General features: G+C 41.5%; 1 protein-coding gene across 3 annotated transcripts in view; it reads right to left on the bottom strand.

Moving 5' to 3' along the window:
- Window positions 1-19,711, bottom strand: part of SIPA1 (signal-induced proliferation-associated 1) — a 104,489-nt gene that overhangs the window by 62,421 nt on the left and 22,357 nt on the right. For all 3 annotated transcript variants that reach the window (XM_066582583.1, XM_066582584.1, XM_066582585.1), the window contains exons 2-4: window positions 4,497-5,801; window positions 4,289-4,413; window positions 817-1,005 (exon numbers count right to left, since the gene is read on the bottom strand). In XM_066582583.1, the coding sequence (XP_066438680.1) occupies window positions 817-1,005; window positions 4,289-4,413; window positions 4,497-5,232 (1,050 nt within the window). In that variant the 5' untranslated portion in view covers window positions 5,233-5,801. The remainder of the gene's footprint in view (window positions 1-816; window positions 1,006-4,288; window positions 4,414-4,496; window positions 5,802-19,711) is intronic.

Genomic DNA, 19,711 nt, shown 5'->3' with positions numbered 1-19,711 from the left:
ACCTGAGTGTGAGTAACAAACCGCATAGACAATAGATCGCCAACAATGTAATGTCTTAATTGAAGAAAAATGTCTGCACTATGGTCACCAAAATTATTTCAAAGAGCTCTAGTTCTGAAAAGCTTCAAAAACACTTACATACGTATGTTAAGGTCTGCTTGCATCTTGTTGTGACATCCGTTCATAGTGGAAACCACAGCACTGTGACAGATCAGTATTTTTAATGGTCGTTAGGTCAGTTGATGGACCCCACTGACTTATTACAGGGTGAGGTATATAGAGGTACAGAAGGATCCTACCGCTTTCTATTACTGCTATATTATTCGCAGAACTCAGATGGTTAATAGAATAGTATACATGAGGTTTATTGGCACTGCTAGCCGTCTTGTAAATATAAAGCACTTGGCTTGATTCTTACTAAAATATAAGTTCTGTGTATTCTGTATTTCCCCTTCTGTCTATGTGAATTTCCGCTGGATGATCTGGCTTCCTCTCTGGCAGGTTAATTAGCTTCTTGAAAGCTTCACTGTGTTAAGAACAGATGTGCTTGAATAAAGATCAGGCTGCATAATTCTGTAGACTATTTTGGCACTGTATACATGGAGCAGCAAAAAGTGCAGCATAATCAAACTATCCTTTATTTCCTTGCCAGCAGAAAAGAAAATATCCCATGTTTTTATTTAACGGGTGATGATAATGTGTGTATAAAATAATTCTAAAATGAACGTCCTTACAGATAAAGTCGTTACAATCAGGTGTAAGAGACACTATTTACTGCATGTAAGTATTACAATGAAAAGGGTAATACAAACTTACCCCCTGCTCATCCAACTTCAGGAGAGTTTCTGGTACTTTAGGAGAGTTAGAGGCTAGACGTAGACACTGCAGGTTAACTTCTGGTACAATGTGTTCAAGAAGCTTTTTAGGTGAAATTGCCCTAGAAGAATTGGGTCTTATGGATGAAGGAAAGGCTTCCTCTAGGATCGACCCTCGAAGCGTCTTCAACTTTAAACAGAAAATTTAGTGAATAGTTAAATAGTTCCCTAGCTTGTTAACTACAGCTACACCTCCAAGGACACATGCATATAAAAATTTTACGCTAGCCAAGTTATTTTAGTTTTTTGTGCTTCCAAGCAATAAAACATTTAAATGGGTACACACTTAAAAAGTAATGGCATATCACTAAGATTACTTTGGGGGTTTCCACTGGTCCTGAAAAAAAATTGATCACATAGCTAATTTAGCGCTGTCTACCCTGCTAAGTTTTCCCTAGCGATATGCCATCACTTGTATAGGTAGCACTGCTATTACAGTGACCTAGGTAAATAAGAATTCACTCCCCCAGCAGTTTAATATGAGTTCTGTTCATTCTGAAGAAAACGGACATTACAGTTTCAGACAAACAAAGGCCTTTTTTTTTAAAAAAAAAAGGCGGTAGCTCTGGGGCTATTAGGGCTACCAACATACTTTTCGTGTCCCTTTAACACTAAGACTATTGGCTTTAAAATGACAAAGAAACATAGAGCTGGGCCTTATAGAACCAGAGATACAGCTATTTAGTAGGGGATACTGTCAGTTTCAGTCAGTGTGTACAGTGCAGAAAGAGTGGGTGTGGGGCGACCAGCCAACGCAGAGAAGATCTGTCATTCTTCTGTACATCTCCTTGTCCCAGTGAAGGGGCACATGAATTTCTGTTTATCTTATCACACCCCCATGAGGACTTACTCAACTAATCTCAATTTCACCCAACAAATATTGCAGTCATTGTTGGCCATGGCATCCAAAACAGTTTTACAGGAAAAAAAATAAAAAACTTTTTTTCCCTTACACTTTAAATATTGAGAAAATAAAAAGAACAAAAAAAAAACTACATATAATTGTTATCATCACATTTATAACAACCCATTCTATAAAATACTACATTATTCATCCAGCACGGTAAAGTCTGTAACAACAACAAAAAATAGCCGTCTTCTGATCATTTTGCTTTCCCAATAAAAAATAAATAAAAAGTAGTATATACCTCAAAATGGTACCAATAAAAATTACAAGTTGGCCCACAAAAAAACAAGCCCTTATACAGCTTTGTTGACTGAAAAACTAATAAACTCTGGTCCTGGGATGTGGTGCCCACAGAAAAATTATTTTTGCAAAAAGTGGTTAATATTTTGCAAAAGTGGTAAAACAAAATAAAACCTTTATAAAGTTGGTGTTGTCATAATTGTAATGACCGGTAGAATAAAAGTAACAATATTCTAGCCACATGGTGAACACCATAAAATAAATTGCAAAAAACAATAGTGAAATTGCTTTCTTTCCATTGCCTCCAGCCAAATTAATAAAAGTAACTCTAACAAATTATTGTACCCAAAATTGGCCCCTATAAAACCTAGAACTGAACCTACAAAATACAAGGTCTCATACAACTATATTAATAGACTCTTAAGGCTAATATTAGTTATTACTAGAGATGAGCGAGCATACTCGTCCGAGCTTGATGCTCGTTCGAGTATTAGGGTGCTCGAGATGCTCGTTACTCAAGACGAGCATCACGCGGTACTCGTCTCGATTAAACGAGCACTGACCATTGAATTCAATGGAGCCGGCAATACAGCCGGCTCTATTGAAAGCAATGGGCTGCCGGCGTACGCGGGATGAATTGTCGGGAAGAGCTTAAATATATAAGCCCTTCCCTGCAATTCCTCTAGAAATGTGTAAAAATAAAAAATATATATATACTCACCTGGTCCCGGCAGAACGATGTTAGCCCATTGAATTCAATGGAGCCGGCAATACAGCCGACTCCATTGAAAGCAATGGGCTGCCGGCGATCGCGGGATGAATTGTCGGGAAGGGGTTAAATATATAAGCCCTTCCCTGCAATTCATCCAGAAATGTGTAAAAATAAAAAATATATATATACTTACCGGGTCCCGGCAGACGGAGTTCAGCGTGGCAGGCTGCAGTTCTCCTGAACTGCTCTGAACAGCTGTGAGTAGTATTCAGCAGCCGGGGATTTAAAATCCCCGCCTGCTGAATGAGATGCCTCTGATTGGTCACAGCCTGACCAATCAGAGGCATCCCTCACTCACACCCATTCATGAATTCATGAATGGGTGAGTGAGGGCTGCCTCTGATTGGCTTAGCGCAGAGACAGCTGAGAGCTGCCCCTGAGCCAATCAGAGGCAGCCCTCACTCACCCATTCATGAATTCATGAATGGGTGTGAGTGAGGGATGCCTCTGATTGGTCAGGCTGTGACCAATCAGAGGCATCTCATTCAGCAGGCGGGGATTTTAAATCCCCGGCTGCTGAATACTACTCACAGCTGTTCAGAGCAGTTTAGGAGAACTGCAGCCTGCCGCGCTGAACTCCGTCTGCCGGGACCAGGTAAGTATATATATATTTTTTATTTTTACACATTTCTGGATGAATTGCAGGGAAGGGCTTATATATTTAACCCCTTCCCGACAATTCATCCCGCGATCGCCGGCAGCCCATTGCTTTCAATGGAGTCGGCTGTATTGCCGGCTCCATTGAATTCAATGGGCTAACATCGTTCTGCCGGGACCAGGTAAGTATATATATTTTTTTTATTTTTACACATTTCTGGATGAATTGTAGGAAAGGGCTTATATATTTAAGCCCTTCCCGACAATTCATCCCGCGTACGCCGGCAGCCCATTGCTTTCAATAGAGCCGGCTGTATTGCCGGCTCCATTGAATTCAATGGGCTAACATCGTTCTTCTCTGCCACAGCTGTTACAGCTGTGGCAGAGGAGAACGATCTTTACGCTGACAGTGGGGGGGGGGGGGGGGTCTCACTCTTGCCGCTATTGTGGCTTAATAGTGGGACCTGGGAACTTGAGATACAGCCCAAAATGTAGCTCCTCGCCTGCCCTATTCGTTTCTATGTCGTTTCCATCACTTTCTTGTGTTTTGCAGATTTTCACAAATGAAAACCTTAGCGAGCATCGGCGATATACAAAAATGCTCGAGTCACCCATTGACTTCAATGGGGTTCGTTACTCGAAACGAACTCTCGAGCATCACTGAAAGTTCGACTCGAGTAACGAGCACCCGAGCATTTTGGTGCTCGCTCATCTCTAGTTATTACACTAAGGGGTTAAAAATGCACTTAAGGCAACCGACGTCTGCGCCACATATATTTACATGAGACATAAATTCAAACTCTACAATAAAAAGGTGACATATTTGGGAGGGTTTTTTAAATTTTAGTGTGACTGTTGTAGGGTTAAAAGCACGCTACGTTCTTAAATAACTTTTACCTCAGTGGTTCGGAATACGATTCTGTAGTTATACTGAACACCATTAGCTCCTTCCCTCTCATCCCTCCGTAAGCTTATTGCCACAGGTCCCAGTTTTTCATCCATTCCAAAAAAATTCTGATGTTCTGGAGAAAAAAATAAATGCATAATGTTATGTAAAGTGTTAATAAACTATTAACGTACTTAGTAATTAAAAGATGTTACTGACCTTTTCCATAAAAATACTTTCGGTAATACAGTGCACCCAGATCTTGATATTCCACAAAATAGCTGCTATCTCTTATCCTTTCTCTAGCTTCTTCTAATACTGATACCGAGGCATTGGGCCCACGAACTGGAAAACTGATTAGTGGTGCATGGATAGATAAAACACAACAAAAATCCCATCCCTGATCTTTTTGGCCTTCTGCTTCTTCTCCTCCTACCTCATTGCGAAAATATGGACAGCTAAGCAGAAGCTCATTGTCTTTTCCATCTCCAGGGTCTCCGGGATCTTCTGGAGATGACAAAGATCTTCTGGGTGAAGAATTATTCCTGATCTGAGAGGCAGCTGATGCTCCACTTCTCACATTTTTTCTAACTTCTGATTCTCTCCTTCGAAAAGGATCAAATAGAATACTCTGGATGTCATGGTGAGCAAAACTCTTTGGTCTAGGAGCTACAGGATCTCCTTCAGGAGGCTTCTCTTTTATTTCATGGGCCGATGGCCCTTGGCTGTTTCCAGCCAGCCCAAGCAGTATAAATGGATCTTTAAACCGTGGGGCAGATGGGCTTCCAGATCCTTTAAGACGAGGATCAAACTCTGACTCTGAAAGGGAACGTCCTCCACCGTTTTGTCTAGTGTTCCCAGAGGATATTAATGATTTAGCTTCACGAGAGCTCTTATGAGGTGAGTGAGATGGAGGCTGGCGAAGCTTCCGCACAAAGAGATCATCGGACTGCATCTCATGAAGAGGGACTCATTTATGATATTTGAAAGGTTCCAGGTTTCAACTGTTTGGAAGGATTTGCGAAACTAAAATTACCTGTGTCTCTATTTCTGATGGGTTTTTTGATTTTCTACCAGTCTTTCTTTTTTGTGCTTTATATTTAGGTTTCTTGACATGTGCTATGTTTTAATATAAGATTTCAACTTGTATTATTTACGATTTTATGATTTTACTTTTCTTGTATGTAACAGCTTGTTTATTGTTTCTCATTATGTATTTGCAGAAAGCTTATATTTATGTCCTTGCTTGGTTTGTCCTTTAGTCCTGTTTCTTTTTTATTTATTTTCACATACTGTACTAGCTGCATTTAATTTACTTTGTCCTCCTATTATACTGGGTGCTTCTTACTGCCTTCTCATTTGGCCACTTTTTTTTTTCATCCTTTTTTGAAGTTTTGGTAAATGTTTTCACCCCCATGTGCTTTATTGTCTAAATACTAATGGGAATAAAGATGGCAACAAACAAGTGTATCTTTTCCACATCCAGGCCTAGCTTTGGTAGATATCCACAAAATCAGTTCACGCCTAAAAAACAATAGAAAACAGTAAATTGCAGTTAGTGGATGACATCTATTTAAAACAATGCAAATTAGTTCCTACAAAAAATACATATTGTAATTTATATAAAGAATGATATCTAGAGACGTAGTAGATGTCAACTTGACATTTAACATGTTAGCTACAATATACTACAATGCTGTAAATAGAGTTATGATGTGCCAGTCATGTTAATGATTGATGCATCTGTACTTGTAATGCAAGTCAAGCATTGAAGGTACAAGTACAAATGGAATATTACTTTCAAACACATATACTGAACAAAAACATTTTTATAGCTTTTCCTAAATTGCCTGCTGATCAATTCTGTACTTATCTTCAGTATCTTAAGGACTAAACTTTCATGTAGAAAGTTTGGTAGATGTCCAGTGAGGTAGCTGTAGTTTATAATCATCAACTTTAATATATTTTTGCTTCCTGAACTTTTTAGACATTTTAGTATACCCTTATTTTGCAAATAGTTTACATTACAGAAAATACTATTCTTTTTTACATAGTGCAGGAACAAGAGTGCTATTCTGCCCTGTGAACATGATCAGGTTGACTATATAACAATCCATGCTAATTCAGTATGGTCACCTTCACTTAGATAAAATTTTTGTCTAGGCAGTGTGGCAGGAGACTGCACAGCTGCAATAAATTCAGCAGAAGTCGTCTTTTAATAGCAAATATAAACCACCTCCATAAGAATGGTGGAGAAGAATGTTTTTTCCATTATTGGTCCTCCATTATACCACCATCAGTCAAGATAGAGATGAATCGCATGGAAGCCATATGTAAACTCTGCCCCACACAACCAGGCACCCTATCCCACTTCTATAATATTCTAAATGGAACATTACAAGATTCCAAGCTTCCCTTTATGTTACAATGGGAGTCAGATTTGCATTCCTCCTTGTCATTAGACCGTTGGCACCACTGCTGTGACACTTTGAGCAAAAATAGCTGGCAAGTCTCTTAGACAGAGACATCCTAAAAGTTGTTACACAGAACTTATCTGGTACCCGAGAGGCTAAATGCTATCTACCCGGAGATCTCCAATTTATGTTTCCGAGGCTGCGACGACATAGGCTCACATCACCACATTTGGTGGACATGCTCAATAGCGCAAGCTTTTTGGAGAAGGGTCTCCCATCTTATAGCTTCTGTGACTGGGAAGAGTCTTGGACTCAACCCCTATGTCTTGCTGCTGGGAAATAAACCCGCGGGTATACGCAATGCCCCCTTTAAATTGCTGCAATATATTACTATGGCAGCACGTATTTCGATAGCACAGCAGTGGTGGACACCAACACTCCCATTTGAATCTTTTATATCCCGCATAAATAAAACTCTTTTGAATGAAAAACGCATAGCTATACGCCAGGACACAATTTCGCAATTTGAAAAGATTTGAAGCCCCTGGATAACCTTTGGTAATGTTCCTAACTTATACTATTTTGTAAGACTATAGAAGGATGATGAATCAATAACATACCTGCAGATTAAGGATAGTATTCTAGCAGAACTATGCCCATATGTTTTATGTGTTTAAAAACACCATAAAAAATTGAGATATTGGGTTTTATTTCTTGTGTGATGTATGGAGAGATAATCAATATTCCCTGTGTACATTTAAAATCTTACTTTGTTTGCTTTTTCTGTTAGTTTAATAATTTAGCTACATCCCCCTGCATGGGGTCTATGCGGCAGAGTGTTGCCAACTTTCTGATTGAACTCAAATAAAATCTTTTGAAACATAAATGCAGCTGAAGAGACTTAAAGGCTATGGATACCATACCATAAACACACTCTTGTAAAGACCCAGAAGTGTCACCCTTTATAGAAGAAGAAACAATATGAAGTACTCGTGAAAATTACAGTTGTTCCTGCCTAGAATGAATGCTAGCTTTAGAGTGAATGCACACTGGCGGAAATTCCGCAACGAGATATCCCGCAGAATTTCCACCGTGCACGCTGCTATAGGATTGCATTGGTTTATGCAATCCTATGTAGACAGCCGCGATTTGACCACGTGAAAACTCGAGCAGTAAATAAATCGCAGCACGTCCTATTTCTGTGCGAGCCTCGCAGAGGCCCACACAGAAATGTCACCTCTGACTCGCCAGCTGTGCATTGCGCATGTGCGGCTGTGCGCCAGCCGTCACATTGCAGAGCAGAGAGAAGACACTGCAGGAGGGGTGCAGTGAGTCGCTGCAGGGGCACAGGTCATATCCCACTGCGAGAATTCTACCTTCTACCCTACATTTACTATGTGAAACACACTAGCACACATGCAGTTTCATAGAAGGTAAATTAATTTATTAGTATTCATTTAGCGTGTGGTAGGAAACCGACATACAAACTCTGTGCAAGTGTTGTCCTTGGTTAAAACTGAACCAATCATATAATTTACATTTGATCTTTATTCACTTATTTTCCCTTCCCATGTGTATTACACAGGGAAAAGTGGGTCAGAAGCGGTGTCGTATCTCCTTAAAGGGGTTGTCCCGCGAAAGCAAGTGGGGTTATACACTTCTGTATGGCCATATTATTGCACTTTGTAATATACATCATGCATTAAATATGTGCCATACAGAAGTTATATACTTACCTTCCCTGCGCTGGCGTCCCCGTCTCCATGGTGCCGTCTAATTTCAGCGTCTAATCGCCCGATTAGACGCGCTTGCGCAGAAGGGTCTTCTCCCTTCTGGTCGGTCTGGGCACGAGCAGCGTTCTGGCTCCGCCCCCTTCTACGCATCATCACGTAGCTCCGCCCCGTCACGTGTGCCGATTCCAGCCAATCAGGAGGCTGGAATTGGCAATGGACCGCACAGAGCCCACGGTGCACCATGGGAGAAGACCCGCGGTGCATCGTGGGTGAAGATCCCGGTGGCCATCTTGGAGGAAAAGAAGGAAGAAGTTGCAAAGAGGGGATTCGGGTAAGTAAAATTTAAAAAAAAAATTTCAACACATTCCCTAGGTCTGTCCTGCGCTGAACGGGGGGCCTATGAAAAAAAAAAAAAAACCTTTCGGCGCGGGACAACCCCTTTAAGGAGAGCAACCAAAAAGTGTGCGGAGACACCCATGAAGCAAGTGTATCAGGGGATGGCACAGTCTCTCCCCAAGGAGAGCCCCCAGAAGGGTTGAGGGGACACCTAAAAGCTAAGAAAGGAGACTTAGAAGGCAATGCTCTTCTGGCAAATTTATGCAAATAGGAAAGATGGAAAAACACCTCTACAATAGATGGCGATGTAGAGGTATTTTTTTCATCTTACTTATTTATAGTGAAAAGTGGGCACGAGTACCTAGTATAAGAGCTGGTCTCCCAAAAAGGAAACTTGCAAGAGGAAAATTTAAGAATATATATGCATGTTATATATTCATAGCAAATTTACAGCACGAGAGGCATATGAATGGCCTTCAAATGATAGTCTTCCACAAGTAGAGGTGTCTATTTTGCCTCAGGCTAACTATGGGGAAGAAGGCAGCAGTCTATTCCTGCACTTTCCAAACCACTTGGGAAGCAGGCACCATTTTACTGAAAAAGGCCACGTTCACACAGGCGACACGGCATCGCTGCGAGAAAATCCGTGCGATATCGCTGCTATTTCTCGCGGTGATATCCTGTGTACTTGGTTCAATCACTGCCATTCATCGAGCCCTGGCTGTGATTGGCTGATGCTTAGCCAATCACAGCCAGCGCTTTCAGAAGGCGGGGATTTTTGAAACCCCGGCCAGAAGAGGAGAAGATCACTGCCGGGAACCCGGGGAGAAGATGCGGCCGAGCTGACAGCGCGGGACAGGTGATGTATGTGAGTTTTGTTTTTTTTTCTGCAGCCAGGGCTCAAATTTTACCTTTGACAGTAGGATTTCGTTTTTGTGCGATGCAATGCAACAGGGAAGAAGGATCGATAGAGAAACATGGACTACAAAACCTCAGGAGCCGCGTGCATATAGCAAGACCCGTGAGGTTTTTGTGTCTGGTTGTTGCATGCTACAAAACATCGCATGTGTGAAGGAACCCATAGGAAAGCATGGGCTTCTCATACATGCGATTTGTAGCATTGTAGCAACGCTACAAAATCGCGCGAGTTTGTCGCCTGTGTGAACGAGGCCTAAAAAAGATTTCTTCATTTGATTCACTGCAACCAGCTTCTTGCATTTTCTTGCACAGGTATAAACTATACAAATTACTAAAATTCTGTAAATTATCCTTGCTATTCTGAAAGTGGAAACAGAGAACTTACCAAAGTCTGAGAAAAACAGATGCAATTCTAATGAACTTATGAAGCATTTTCCTGTCTTTGCATAACTATTACGCAACTGTGGTTTTAAAAAGGAGAACAAACACCTCTAGATTAAAATATAGGTTCATGTTTACTGAACCTAGCAGAATATATTAGATCATTGCTTGAGCAACAATTCTATAATGTACTGTTATTAATGCAATATCTTCCTTTAGACATGGATGACATTCAGTGATATAATATAAGATATACATGTGCAAGGGAAGGGCTCAGACTCTCACATTCCCTGCAATTTGCATAAGGGTGCCTACCCACTAGCGAAATCTTTTCTAGCGATGCGAGATGGAGTGCCTCGCAGCACAGAGAAAACGCTGCGATATCACTGCGATATTGCTCATTGTTTTCAATGGGGCCAGCAGCAGCACCAGCCCCATTGAAAACAAATAAAGAATACATCGCGGACTTCTGCCACAGCTGTGACAGCTATGGCAGAGGATTCCTTCATACCTGCGGGGACCGTCATACCCGCAGGGATCGTCTGCCTGTGATTGGCTGAGCGCTGTGACCAATCGCAGGCAGGGCTCAGCTGTTGTTCAATGGCTGAGCACTGCCTGTGATTGGCTGAGTGCTGCAGCAGTGCCGGTCCCATTGAAAGGAATAGGATAGCATCATGGACTTCTGCCACAGCTGTGACAGAGGATTCCTTCATCTCCACGATGAAGGAATCCACTGCCATAGCTTTCACAGCTGTGGCATAAGCCCGCGATGTACTCCCTATGTTTTCAATGGGGCTGCCGCTACCGCCACCGACCCCATTGAAAACACTGAGCGATATCGCAGATTTTTTCTCTGCTTAAGAAACTTAAGAAAAAAGATCGCAAATGAGTAAAGAAGAGCCATTGAAAATCATTGGTTTCATAATCATCGCTCTTGCATCCCAAGAAAATAAATATTGCTAGTGGGTAGGCACCCTAACAGCACCATATATTGGAGAATTAAAGCAATATATTATATCACCTCAGACTGTGGTAGGCTGTTTTGCAGTATTTTGTGCAACTAATCTAAACTGATCTGATCTAAAAACTGATTGGAAATTCACCTAAAAATTATCACTTGTATAAAAGTGAATATAATATAAACCGTGAAAAGCTTGTTTAATGAAAAAAATTGCAGGTGTTTGGCCTAATGTCCACGGGTGGATTTGATTTGTGGAATCCGCACGAGTCACCCGTGTGGAAGATCTGTAATGCAAAGTGCCCATAGGGAAGCACTAGCATCCACAACTGAATTTAAGCATGCAAATTTGATTTGCGGACCATTTGGTGCGGAGAACAAGTCACAGCATGCTCCATTTCAGTGTGGATCCCATGCGGAACGGCTCTATAGAAGTAAATGAGTGCGGACGATCCGCAGTCCATCCGCAAATACAATTGCGGATGCACTGCGGATTTGAAGGTGAAAATCAACTACGGAGTTGGGGGAAAAGCCAGGAGGTGGGGTTTCGGACTTTTTCCAGGTGGAGAGATCTGTAAATCAAGCCGCCTATAGGGATACATGGGCGTTCGCAAGTGAAATAAAGCATGCAGATCTGATTTGTAGACCTTTTGCTTCGGGAAAAAAATTGCAGCATGCAATTTCACTGTGGATTCTGCACGGATGGTTTCCATTGAAGTCAATCCGCGGCCTGTCCACAATTCAATTACGGGCAGGCTGTGGATTCCATGGCAAACCAGGAATTTAAAGAAAAACAACTGCACTGTGCATGTCCGGCGGTGCGACGGCCGGCGCTTACGCACACATCCGCAGTAAAGAAAAGAGAAGACCCGGACTGGTAAATGGAAGTCCCGCAGCGTCCTTGGCCACAGGCAGGGTCAGATTCCACTGCGGGCTCTCGTATGCAGAATCCGATCCGCCCGGGGACATGAGGCTTGAAAGAATGACACTTTCAGTGTTTTAGTATATCCAACGCATTATTGATATAGCCAAAATGCTTATATAGTTTTTAGTTGATGTCTTTAAGTTTGTATGACTGAGTTACAAATTTTCTATGTGTGAGCCTTCTTGCTACACCGGCGCTCGTATGATGCTAACGTCACAAGAAAGCTCCAGTTGTAAAAACTTTAATTACAGCTCAGTGCTGCTACGCATATTCCATGTCTACCCATTAAACGGTTTTGGTTCAATGTAACATTGAAAATGTCTGTTTTTTTGTGGCAACCCTGTATATTTTTGCAGCTCCATTATCTTCTTTGGTATTTTATAAAGAACAGTGATTAACAGGGGTATAACTAGAATTCATGCCACCCCATAACAAGGTCATAAACAAACTGCTTTGAGGTGCCCCAACGATCCCTTTAACCCATATGAAGAGACCAGTACTATACAGGAAGTGTAATAGTCGCGGGCCCTAATACAGATTTTGAATTGGGGACCAGGAGTTTTAAGCTACATCTCTAGTCATGAGAAAATAATAATAATAAAAATAAATTATTATTGTTATTAGTTACTTATGACTAGAGATGCAACTTGAAACTTCTGGGCCCTAATTCAAAATCTCTAACAAGATAATAATAGTACAACCCCAATTCCAAAAAAGTTGGGACGCTGTGTAACATGTAAATAAATGTAAAGAAAAAAAGAATGCAATGATTTAGAGATCTCACATAACCATATATTATTCACTTTCGAACATAGAACAAATATCAGAAGGTGAAAGTGAGACTTTTTTACGTTTCACTTTAAAAATGAACTGTAATGTAGAAATTAATGGCAGCAACACATCTTAAAAAAGAGAAAAACAGGGTTAACAAAAGGCTGGAAGAGTGGCATTAATGAAAAACATCTGGAGCATCTATTTTCTACTATGTCATAAACTATATATAAAAATAACAGGTTACAGAGGTAGAGTCTCATAGAAGTAAAGATGGTCAGAGATTCACCAATCTGTGAAAAACTGCATCTGAAAATTGTGGAACAATTTCAGAAAAATATTCCATAATGTAAAATTGCAATACTTTGAATATCCCACTATCTACAGTCATAATATTATCAAAGGATTTAGAGATACACTGTAAACATTAAACTGGAAAGTTTACATGGGTATCTAATGGTGAAGCCACTACTGTAATCAAAACATGTATTTTGTGACCACGATTTTCTGTAATTGTTATGACCTGCTCATGTATGTTCTTCTTAAATGCCAATAAAAAAAGAGTTGAAAAAAAAAAGATTCAGACAATCTGTAGACATTCATGTGCACAAGAAACTTGTGGCTGACAGTCAATGTTGGATGCTTGAGATCTAAGGGGCCCTCAGGCAGCACTGTATTAAAGCAGGTAACACAAATCACTACACGCATTCAGGAATACTTCCATAAATCATTGTCAGATGAACACAGTTCAACGTTCAATCCACAAATACAAGTTAAATCTGTATCATGCAAAGAGGAGGCAATGTATTAACACAATCCAGAAACGCCCGCATCTTCTCTGGGCCAAAGTTTATTTAAAGTTGACTGAGACAAAATGGAAAACTATTCTGTGGTCAGATGAATTAAATTGAAATTCATTTTGGAAACTTCGGACGCTGTGTTCTGTGGAGTCAAGAGAAGTGGGACTGTCCAGATCGTTATCAGTGCACAGTTCAAAAGCCTGCATCTCTGATGGCGTGGGGTTGCTTTAGTGCCTATGACATGGGCAGCCTACACATCTTGAAAGGCACTATCAATGCTGAAAAGTATATAGAGGTGTTAGAACAACATATGCTCCTATCCAGACAATGTGTCTTTCAGGGAAGATCTTGCAAATTTCAGCAAGACAATGTTTAACCACATACTACATGTAGCATTTTCAGGCACTAGGGTAGAGCCTCAGATGTAGCAGCTGCAGGTATGGAGAGTAGACGGGGAAGAGCCAAAAGTCAGCAACAGGTAGTCTCGGTGTGCAGTACAAATGGATGAGGTGAAGTACGTAGTAAGAAGGGAAGCCAGAAGTCAGCAACGGGAGGTCTCGGTTTGCAGTACAAATGCATGAGGTGAGTAGCATAGTCAGAAGGGAAGCCAGAAGTCAGTATCAGGAGGTCTAGTAGTAATAGTAGAGGAGCATGCAGAAATGGAGCTTGACTAAATGCTGTGGAGCAGAATAATCATGCAAGCAAGGAGGGATCAGGGCCCAGTTTATATTGCAAGCCTAATTAGAGACAAAGGTGGGGAGAGGACTAGGAGGTAGGAACTGGATAACTGGGATCATGGAGCAAGGCTGAGAGTCATGCAGGGGAACTGTCCACAGGCTGGATTGCTCAACAGGGAGAGTCGCCGGCTGGAGTACAGGTGGTCCCGGTTTTGATTCCTGACTAGAGATGAGCGAACGTACTCGGTAAGGCCGATTTCGCAATCGAGCACCCCGATTTTCGAGTACTTCACTACTCGGGTGAAAAGTACTCGGGGGCGCTGTGGGTGAGCGGGGGGTTGCAGAGGGGGGTGGGGGGAGAGGGAGAGAGAGAGAGCTCCCCCCTGTTCCGCGCTGCTACCCACCGCTCCACCACACCACGCCCCGCCACACAGCGCCCCCGAGTACTTTTCACCCGAGTAGTGAAGTACTCGAAAATCGTGGTGCTCGATTGCGAAATCGGCCTTACCGAGTACGTTCGCTCATCTCTATTCCTGACACTACATCGCTCACAACAGCATGACTTTGTAGAAGAAGAGGCCAGATGCTGAACTGGCTGCCTGCAGTTCAGACCTTTCACCAGTGGAGGACACTTGCTACATTATGAAACAAAAATCTAGCAAAGACCCAGGACTGTTGAGCAGATATCATCCTACGTCAGACAAGAATGGGATAACATTCCTCTCCCAAAACTTCAGCAAGTGGTGTCATATCTTCCCAAAATTTACAGATTGTTGAAAACAAAAGAGGGGATGCTACATAATGGTAGACAAGGCCCGGTCTCAACTTTTTGATATGTGTTGCTGCCATCAATTTTTAAATTATTATAATTTTTTTTAATGAAATGGAAAAATGTCTTACTTTCAACTCCTGACATGTATTCTATTGTGAATAAAATGTGGTTATATGAGATTTCCAAATCATTGTAAATAAATGGGAAGAAAAACAAAATAATCAATTTTACAATTTCTCTTGGAATTAGAGTTTTATTAATAAATACATAACTATTGTGATCTTTTTTCTATTGTGGTACTGTGCAGTGTGGGCTAAAAGTGTAATACACAAACAATACAAATAAGGAAGATGGAACAATAGCGCTGCAGAAGAAGGTGTGTGAGGAGACATCTAGGAGGTTAGTGAGTGAGACTTGTAAGGCCATCCATGCAGGAATGCTGGCACCCAATAGGTGGTGGTGCAGAGGTATTGTTCAATTTTCCTTATTTGTATATTTCTCAGAGAAACATGGCTTTTGGTTTTCAATTCCCAATCATTGTTATAAAGACTTGCATAAAGAATCTGACATTAACTTGCAGGAATACTACCTTTCAATAGGCAGCGCTGAAGAGGTATTGTTCCATCTTCCTTATTAACATATTTCCCAGAGAAGCATGACTTAGTAGATGCAGTTTAAGGGAATGCGAACGTAGGCAGAGTATATCTATATATATTAAGACGAAAGCCCTTACTGGCTCACTGACTGACTGACTCGCCACTAATTCTCCAACTTCCCGATGTCGTAGAAACTTGAAATTTGGCACAAGCATTGATTATGTCACAAATAGAAAAAGCTAATTAGACCCAACTCGATTATTCAATTCTAAGCGCAAAAGAATTAGCGTCCAAATTTTACGTACGTAATCTAATTCTCTCACTTGAAATTTGGCACGAGCATTGATTATTATGTCATAAATAGGAAAAGTTAATGGATCCTAACTCGATTATTCAATTCTAAGCGCAAAAGAATCAGCGTCCAAATTTTATGTACGTAATATAATTCTTTCACTTACCGATGTAATAAAAACTTGAAATTTGGCACAAGCATTGATTATGTCATAAATAGGAAAAGCTAATGGGTCCCAACTCGATTATTCAATTCTAGCGCAAAAGAATTAGCGTCCAAATTTTACGTACGGAATCTAATTCTGTCACTTCCCGTTGCAACAAACAATAACACAAATTTGTACCACACAAATGTGAAATTTGCCATGACCATTCTTTGTGTACTAAATATTGGAAATTTAAAGGGTTGCAACTTGATTATTCAATCCTATGCATAAAAGTAAGTGACCCCCTATGTAATGTAACTAATAACACACATCTGTACTTCCTAGACTTGAAATTTGGCATGACCATTCCTATGTTATGTAACTAATAACATATCTGTACCCCGCAATATATAAGACAGTTATCTTCTCAGCAAAACAAAACGCATTTAGAAATAGGAGCATATACTGACAGGAATAAAGCTGACTGTCGTATGTATTGAAAGGCTGTGAAGTACAAAAGTAAGTGGACGTGGACTGCTGGGATGGAGTATGCCTTTAAGTATAACAAGGGGCTGCAACCTTCAGTCTGGGTAGGAAATTTGAATTAAAAGGGGCGTTACCTTCCAGGGTAAAAATGAGTGTGTGAGGTGGTACATTCTCTGTAGTGGCATTTTCACATACAGTCTGAGATAAATCTCTCTCCTATCTGCCTATACACTGAGGAAACGTCGCATGGTTACCTCCACGTGGTGTTTTCTGGGTAGCGCAAAGAACCATGCAAAATGGTGAACATATTTTTTCCTCGGTATCTCTAAAGTAACCACGACTTCATAAGATTTTCCGCGTGAACACCAGATAAACACCAGTACCAAATTAACTCGGGCGAAGCCGGGTATATCAGCTAGTTTTAACATACATTGTTCCATAAGCACATCTTTAATAAAGCAGGTTAAAATATACTCTGCCTACGTCCGCATTCCCTTAAACTGCATCTACTAAGTCAAGTGTAACCATCCAATCCGAATGGTGGAGGAAGTGAGTATATACCTGAATGCATAGAAATCAAATGAGCACTGATAAGAAGGAACAAGAGTTTTGCTTTCTTCGGCCAGAGGAGCATGGATGGCCTTATAAGTCTCCTCACTCACCTCCTAGGTGTCTCCTCGCGTAGCTTCTAAGTCCCTGATAGCGAACCTTTTAGAGACTGAGTGCCCAAACTGCAACCCAAAACCCATTTATTTATCTCAAAGTGCCAACACCTGAGGGGGCGGGGCTTATCACAACGTAGGATTTTACCTTTGTCGTTATAAAAAGGACAGGGCTGTTTCAAAATAGACAGGGTGCAGATTTTGACTGCTTTTTCGATGCGAAAATGATACACAATTTGCCAGGGAAATTTTCACTGAGGACATTCTGCAGCATTTCCATCACGTGGGACTGCCACAGTGGCCCCAGTAGTAATAGTGACCCCCACAGCGACCACAGTAGTAATAGTGACCCCCACAGTGGCCACAGCAGGTGATAGAGCCCCCCCTCCCCCCTAAGACCCATATACTTACCCCCTCCTCCTCGTTGAAGCACCACTGCTCCTCTGCTGGGGGATGCTAGTGGCGCTGATCCCAGGTGCACACTGTGACATCAGTGTGTGTATCCAGACGCCTCCTCCCCTCTGCTCTTGCGAAACCAAGGAGGAGGCATCAGAGGAGGAGGATCCCAGGAGCACTGTCGTGGTCTGCGTGCTGCCTCTGGAACACGTGCCATAGGTTCCCTACTACTGTTCTAGGTGTTTTCTTTAAATAGAGATATGATACCCTTCCCGAAGAACAGTACAAAAACTGTTTAAAAACTTAACATCAACAAGACAGAGACAGCCCTGTTTATATAAGATTAAGGCAGCTTGTCCACGGTTGATGATCCGCGGGCGATAAATCGCCACGGATCATGCTCTGCGAAGCTTTCCACAGGGTTGCTATGGAAAGCGCAGTGCCGGCGTCCATGGGCAGAGAATCATAGCGATTCTCTGTGAGCGGGATTTAAATCACGGCATGCTGCGATTGTGCGTTTCTCCGCTAGCGATACTCTGCCTCGGCCGTGGACAGGGGGCCTACGATGTAGGTCTATGGATGATGATTAAACAAGCAGATGGAGCAGTCCTTGATAAAAAGTTATTTGATTTTCTCCAGAAGAGTGTACCAAAGAGAGACAATGCCAGTACAGTCTAAGCTGACATCTCTAATAAGATGAATACAAAGTTTCATCTATTAGGACAGACAATGTGATGACATATTTCCTTCCGTTTTCTGTTAGGGCACAATGTTATGCTGTGTTATAATTACCGTACTAAACTAGTGTAAAAATAATGTATGTAGTCAGATTTAAGACAACATGAAGAGGAGTGTGTCTTATATTTAACAAAATACTATTGCTTTCCCGCATCTGTAGGTTGTCAGTTATAGATGATATGTAGATAAGATGACTACAGCATTGTTGAAGACAATAGCAACTTGTTCACTAGTTAATTCAAAATTTGTTAGGGTGGACATACACATCAGGGTGCCTTCACACGTGCAATCACATTATCGCTGCATTTCTTTAACGCGAATGTCAATAGGACTTTCTAATGCTTTGCGATTTTTGTGCGATGCGTTTTTAGCATAAGAAAGCCCTAATGACATTTGCGTTAAAAAAAAACACAGCGATATCGCAATTGCAAGTGTGAAGGCATCTTCAGATAGTGCTCGGCTTAAGCGTTCCTTCACATTGGCAAGAAAATTGTGCCAGATTTGTGCACAAATCATGCACAAATATGAAACCCATTCTTTTGCGATGCAATGCAGAGAACAGCATGTTCTTTTTAGCTATATCGCCCATTAAAATCAATGGGAGTAGATCGCAAAACAGTCTCGCATACCAGCGGGGCTGAAGGAATCCAACATAGCAAGGAGAGAGGGGGGGGGGGGGGGGGCGGAGATACAGGGGATCTGCTAGACATCTCCCCATATTTGGTGAGATAGGGGCGGGGCTAGAGGCTTCTTTCAGAGCAAGGTGAGAGGAGGTGGGGCTAGAAGGATCCACCCTCTAGCCCCGCCCCTATATCTCTAATATTGGGGAGATCTCTAGAAGATCCCCTTGTAACTCCGCCTCCCACTCTCTCCTCATTGCCTCATATCGCCCTCGCCAGTGTGCAGGAGCCCTAAGGAGCTTTGACAAAACACCTGCCCTGCCAGTCTTGCCCCACACCTACATGCAAATGCATGCTTGACCAAGCGTGCATATGTTTAAAATGAAGAGAAGGTGAAAAGCTGCTGCGGGTCACCTCTGATAGTGGCTTATCTCCACAAAAATAAAAAAGGACCAGGCAGTTGAAATCCAACTGCCAGATTCTTATTTCAATGACATTTGCTGTTGGAGAAGTTGGGAGATCACCATACACATTAGCTGATTGGCCATAACTGCCCAAATCAGCAAGATCAGGTATTAAAAACATCTAAAGTGTATGACTAGATATGGGCATATCAATCTGCATTTTTTAGATCTCATGCACAAAGTTGGTAAACTGAACTTCTTTAGTAATGATTTAAAAATTAATTAGAAACTGAAAATTATTAAAGTTAAATAAATCTGCTTTTGACTATTGTCTATTCTTTTGTGGGGGCGGATTCGGATGAACATGTATTTGACCCCTTATGTGGCAGTGATAATCACGGCCGCATAAC

This window comes from Eleutherodactylus coqui, chromosome 11 (assembly GCF_035609145.1).
Source record: "Eleutherodactylus coqui strain aEleCoq1 chromosome 11, aEleCoq1.hap1, whole genome shotgun sequence".
Taxonomy (NCBI): Eukaryota; Metazoa; Chordata; class Amphibia; order Anura; family Eleutherodactylidae; genus Eleutherodactylus; species Eleutherodactylus coqui.
This window is presented reverse-complemented; position numbering and strand designations above follow the sequence as displayed.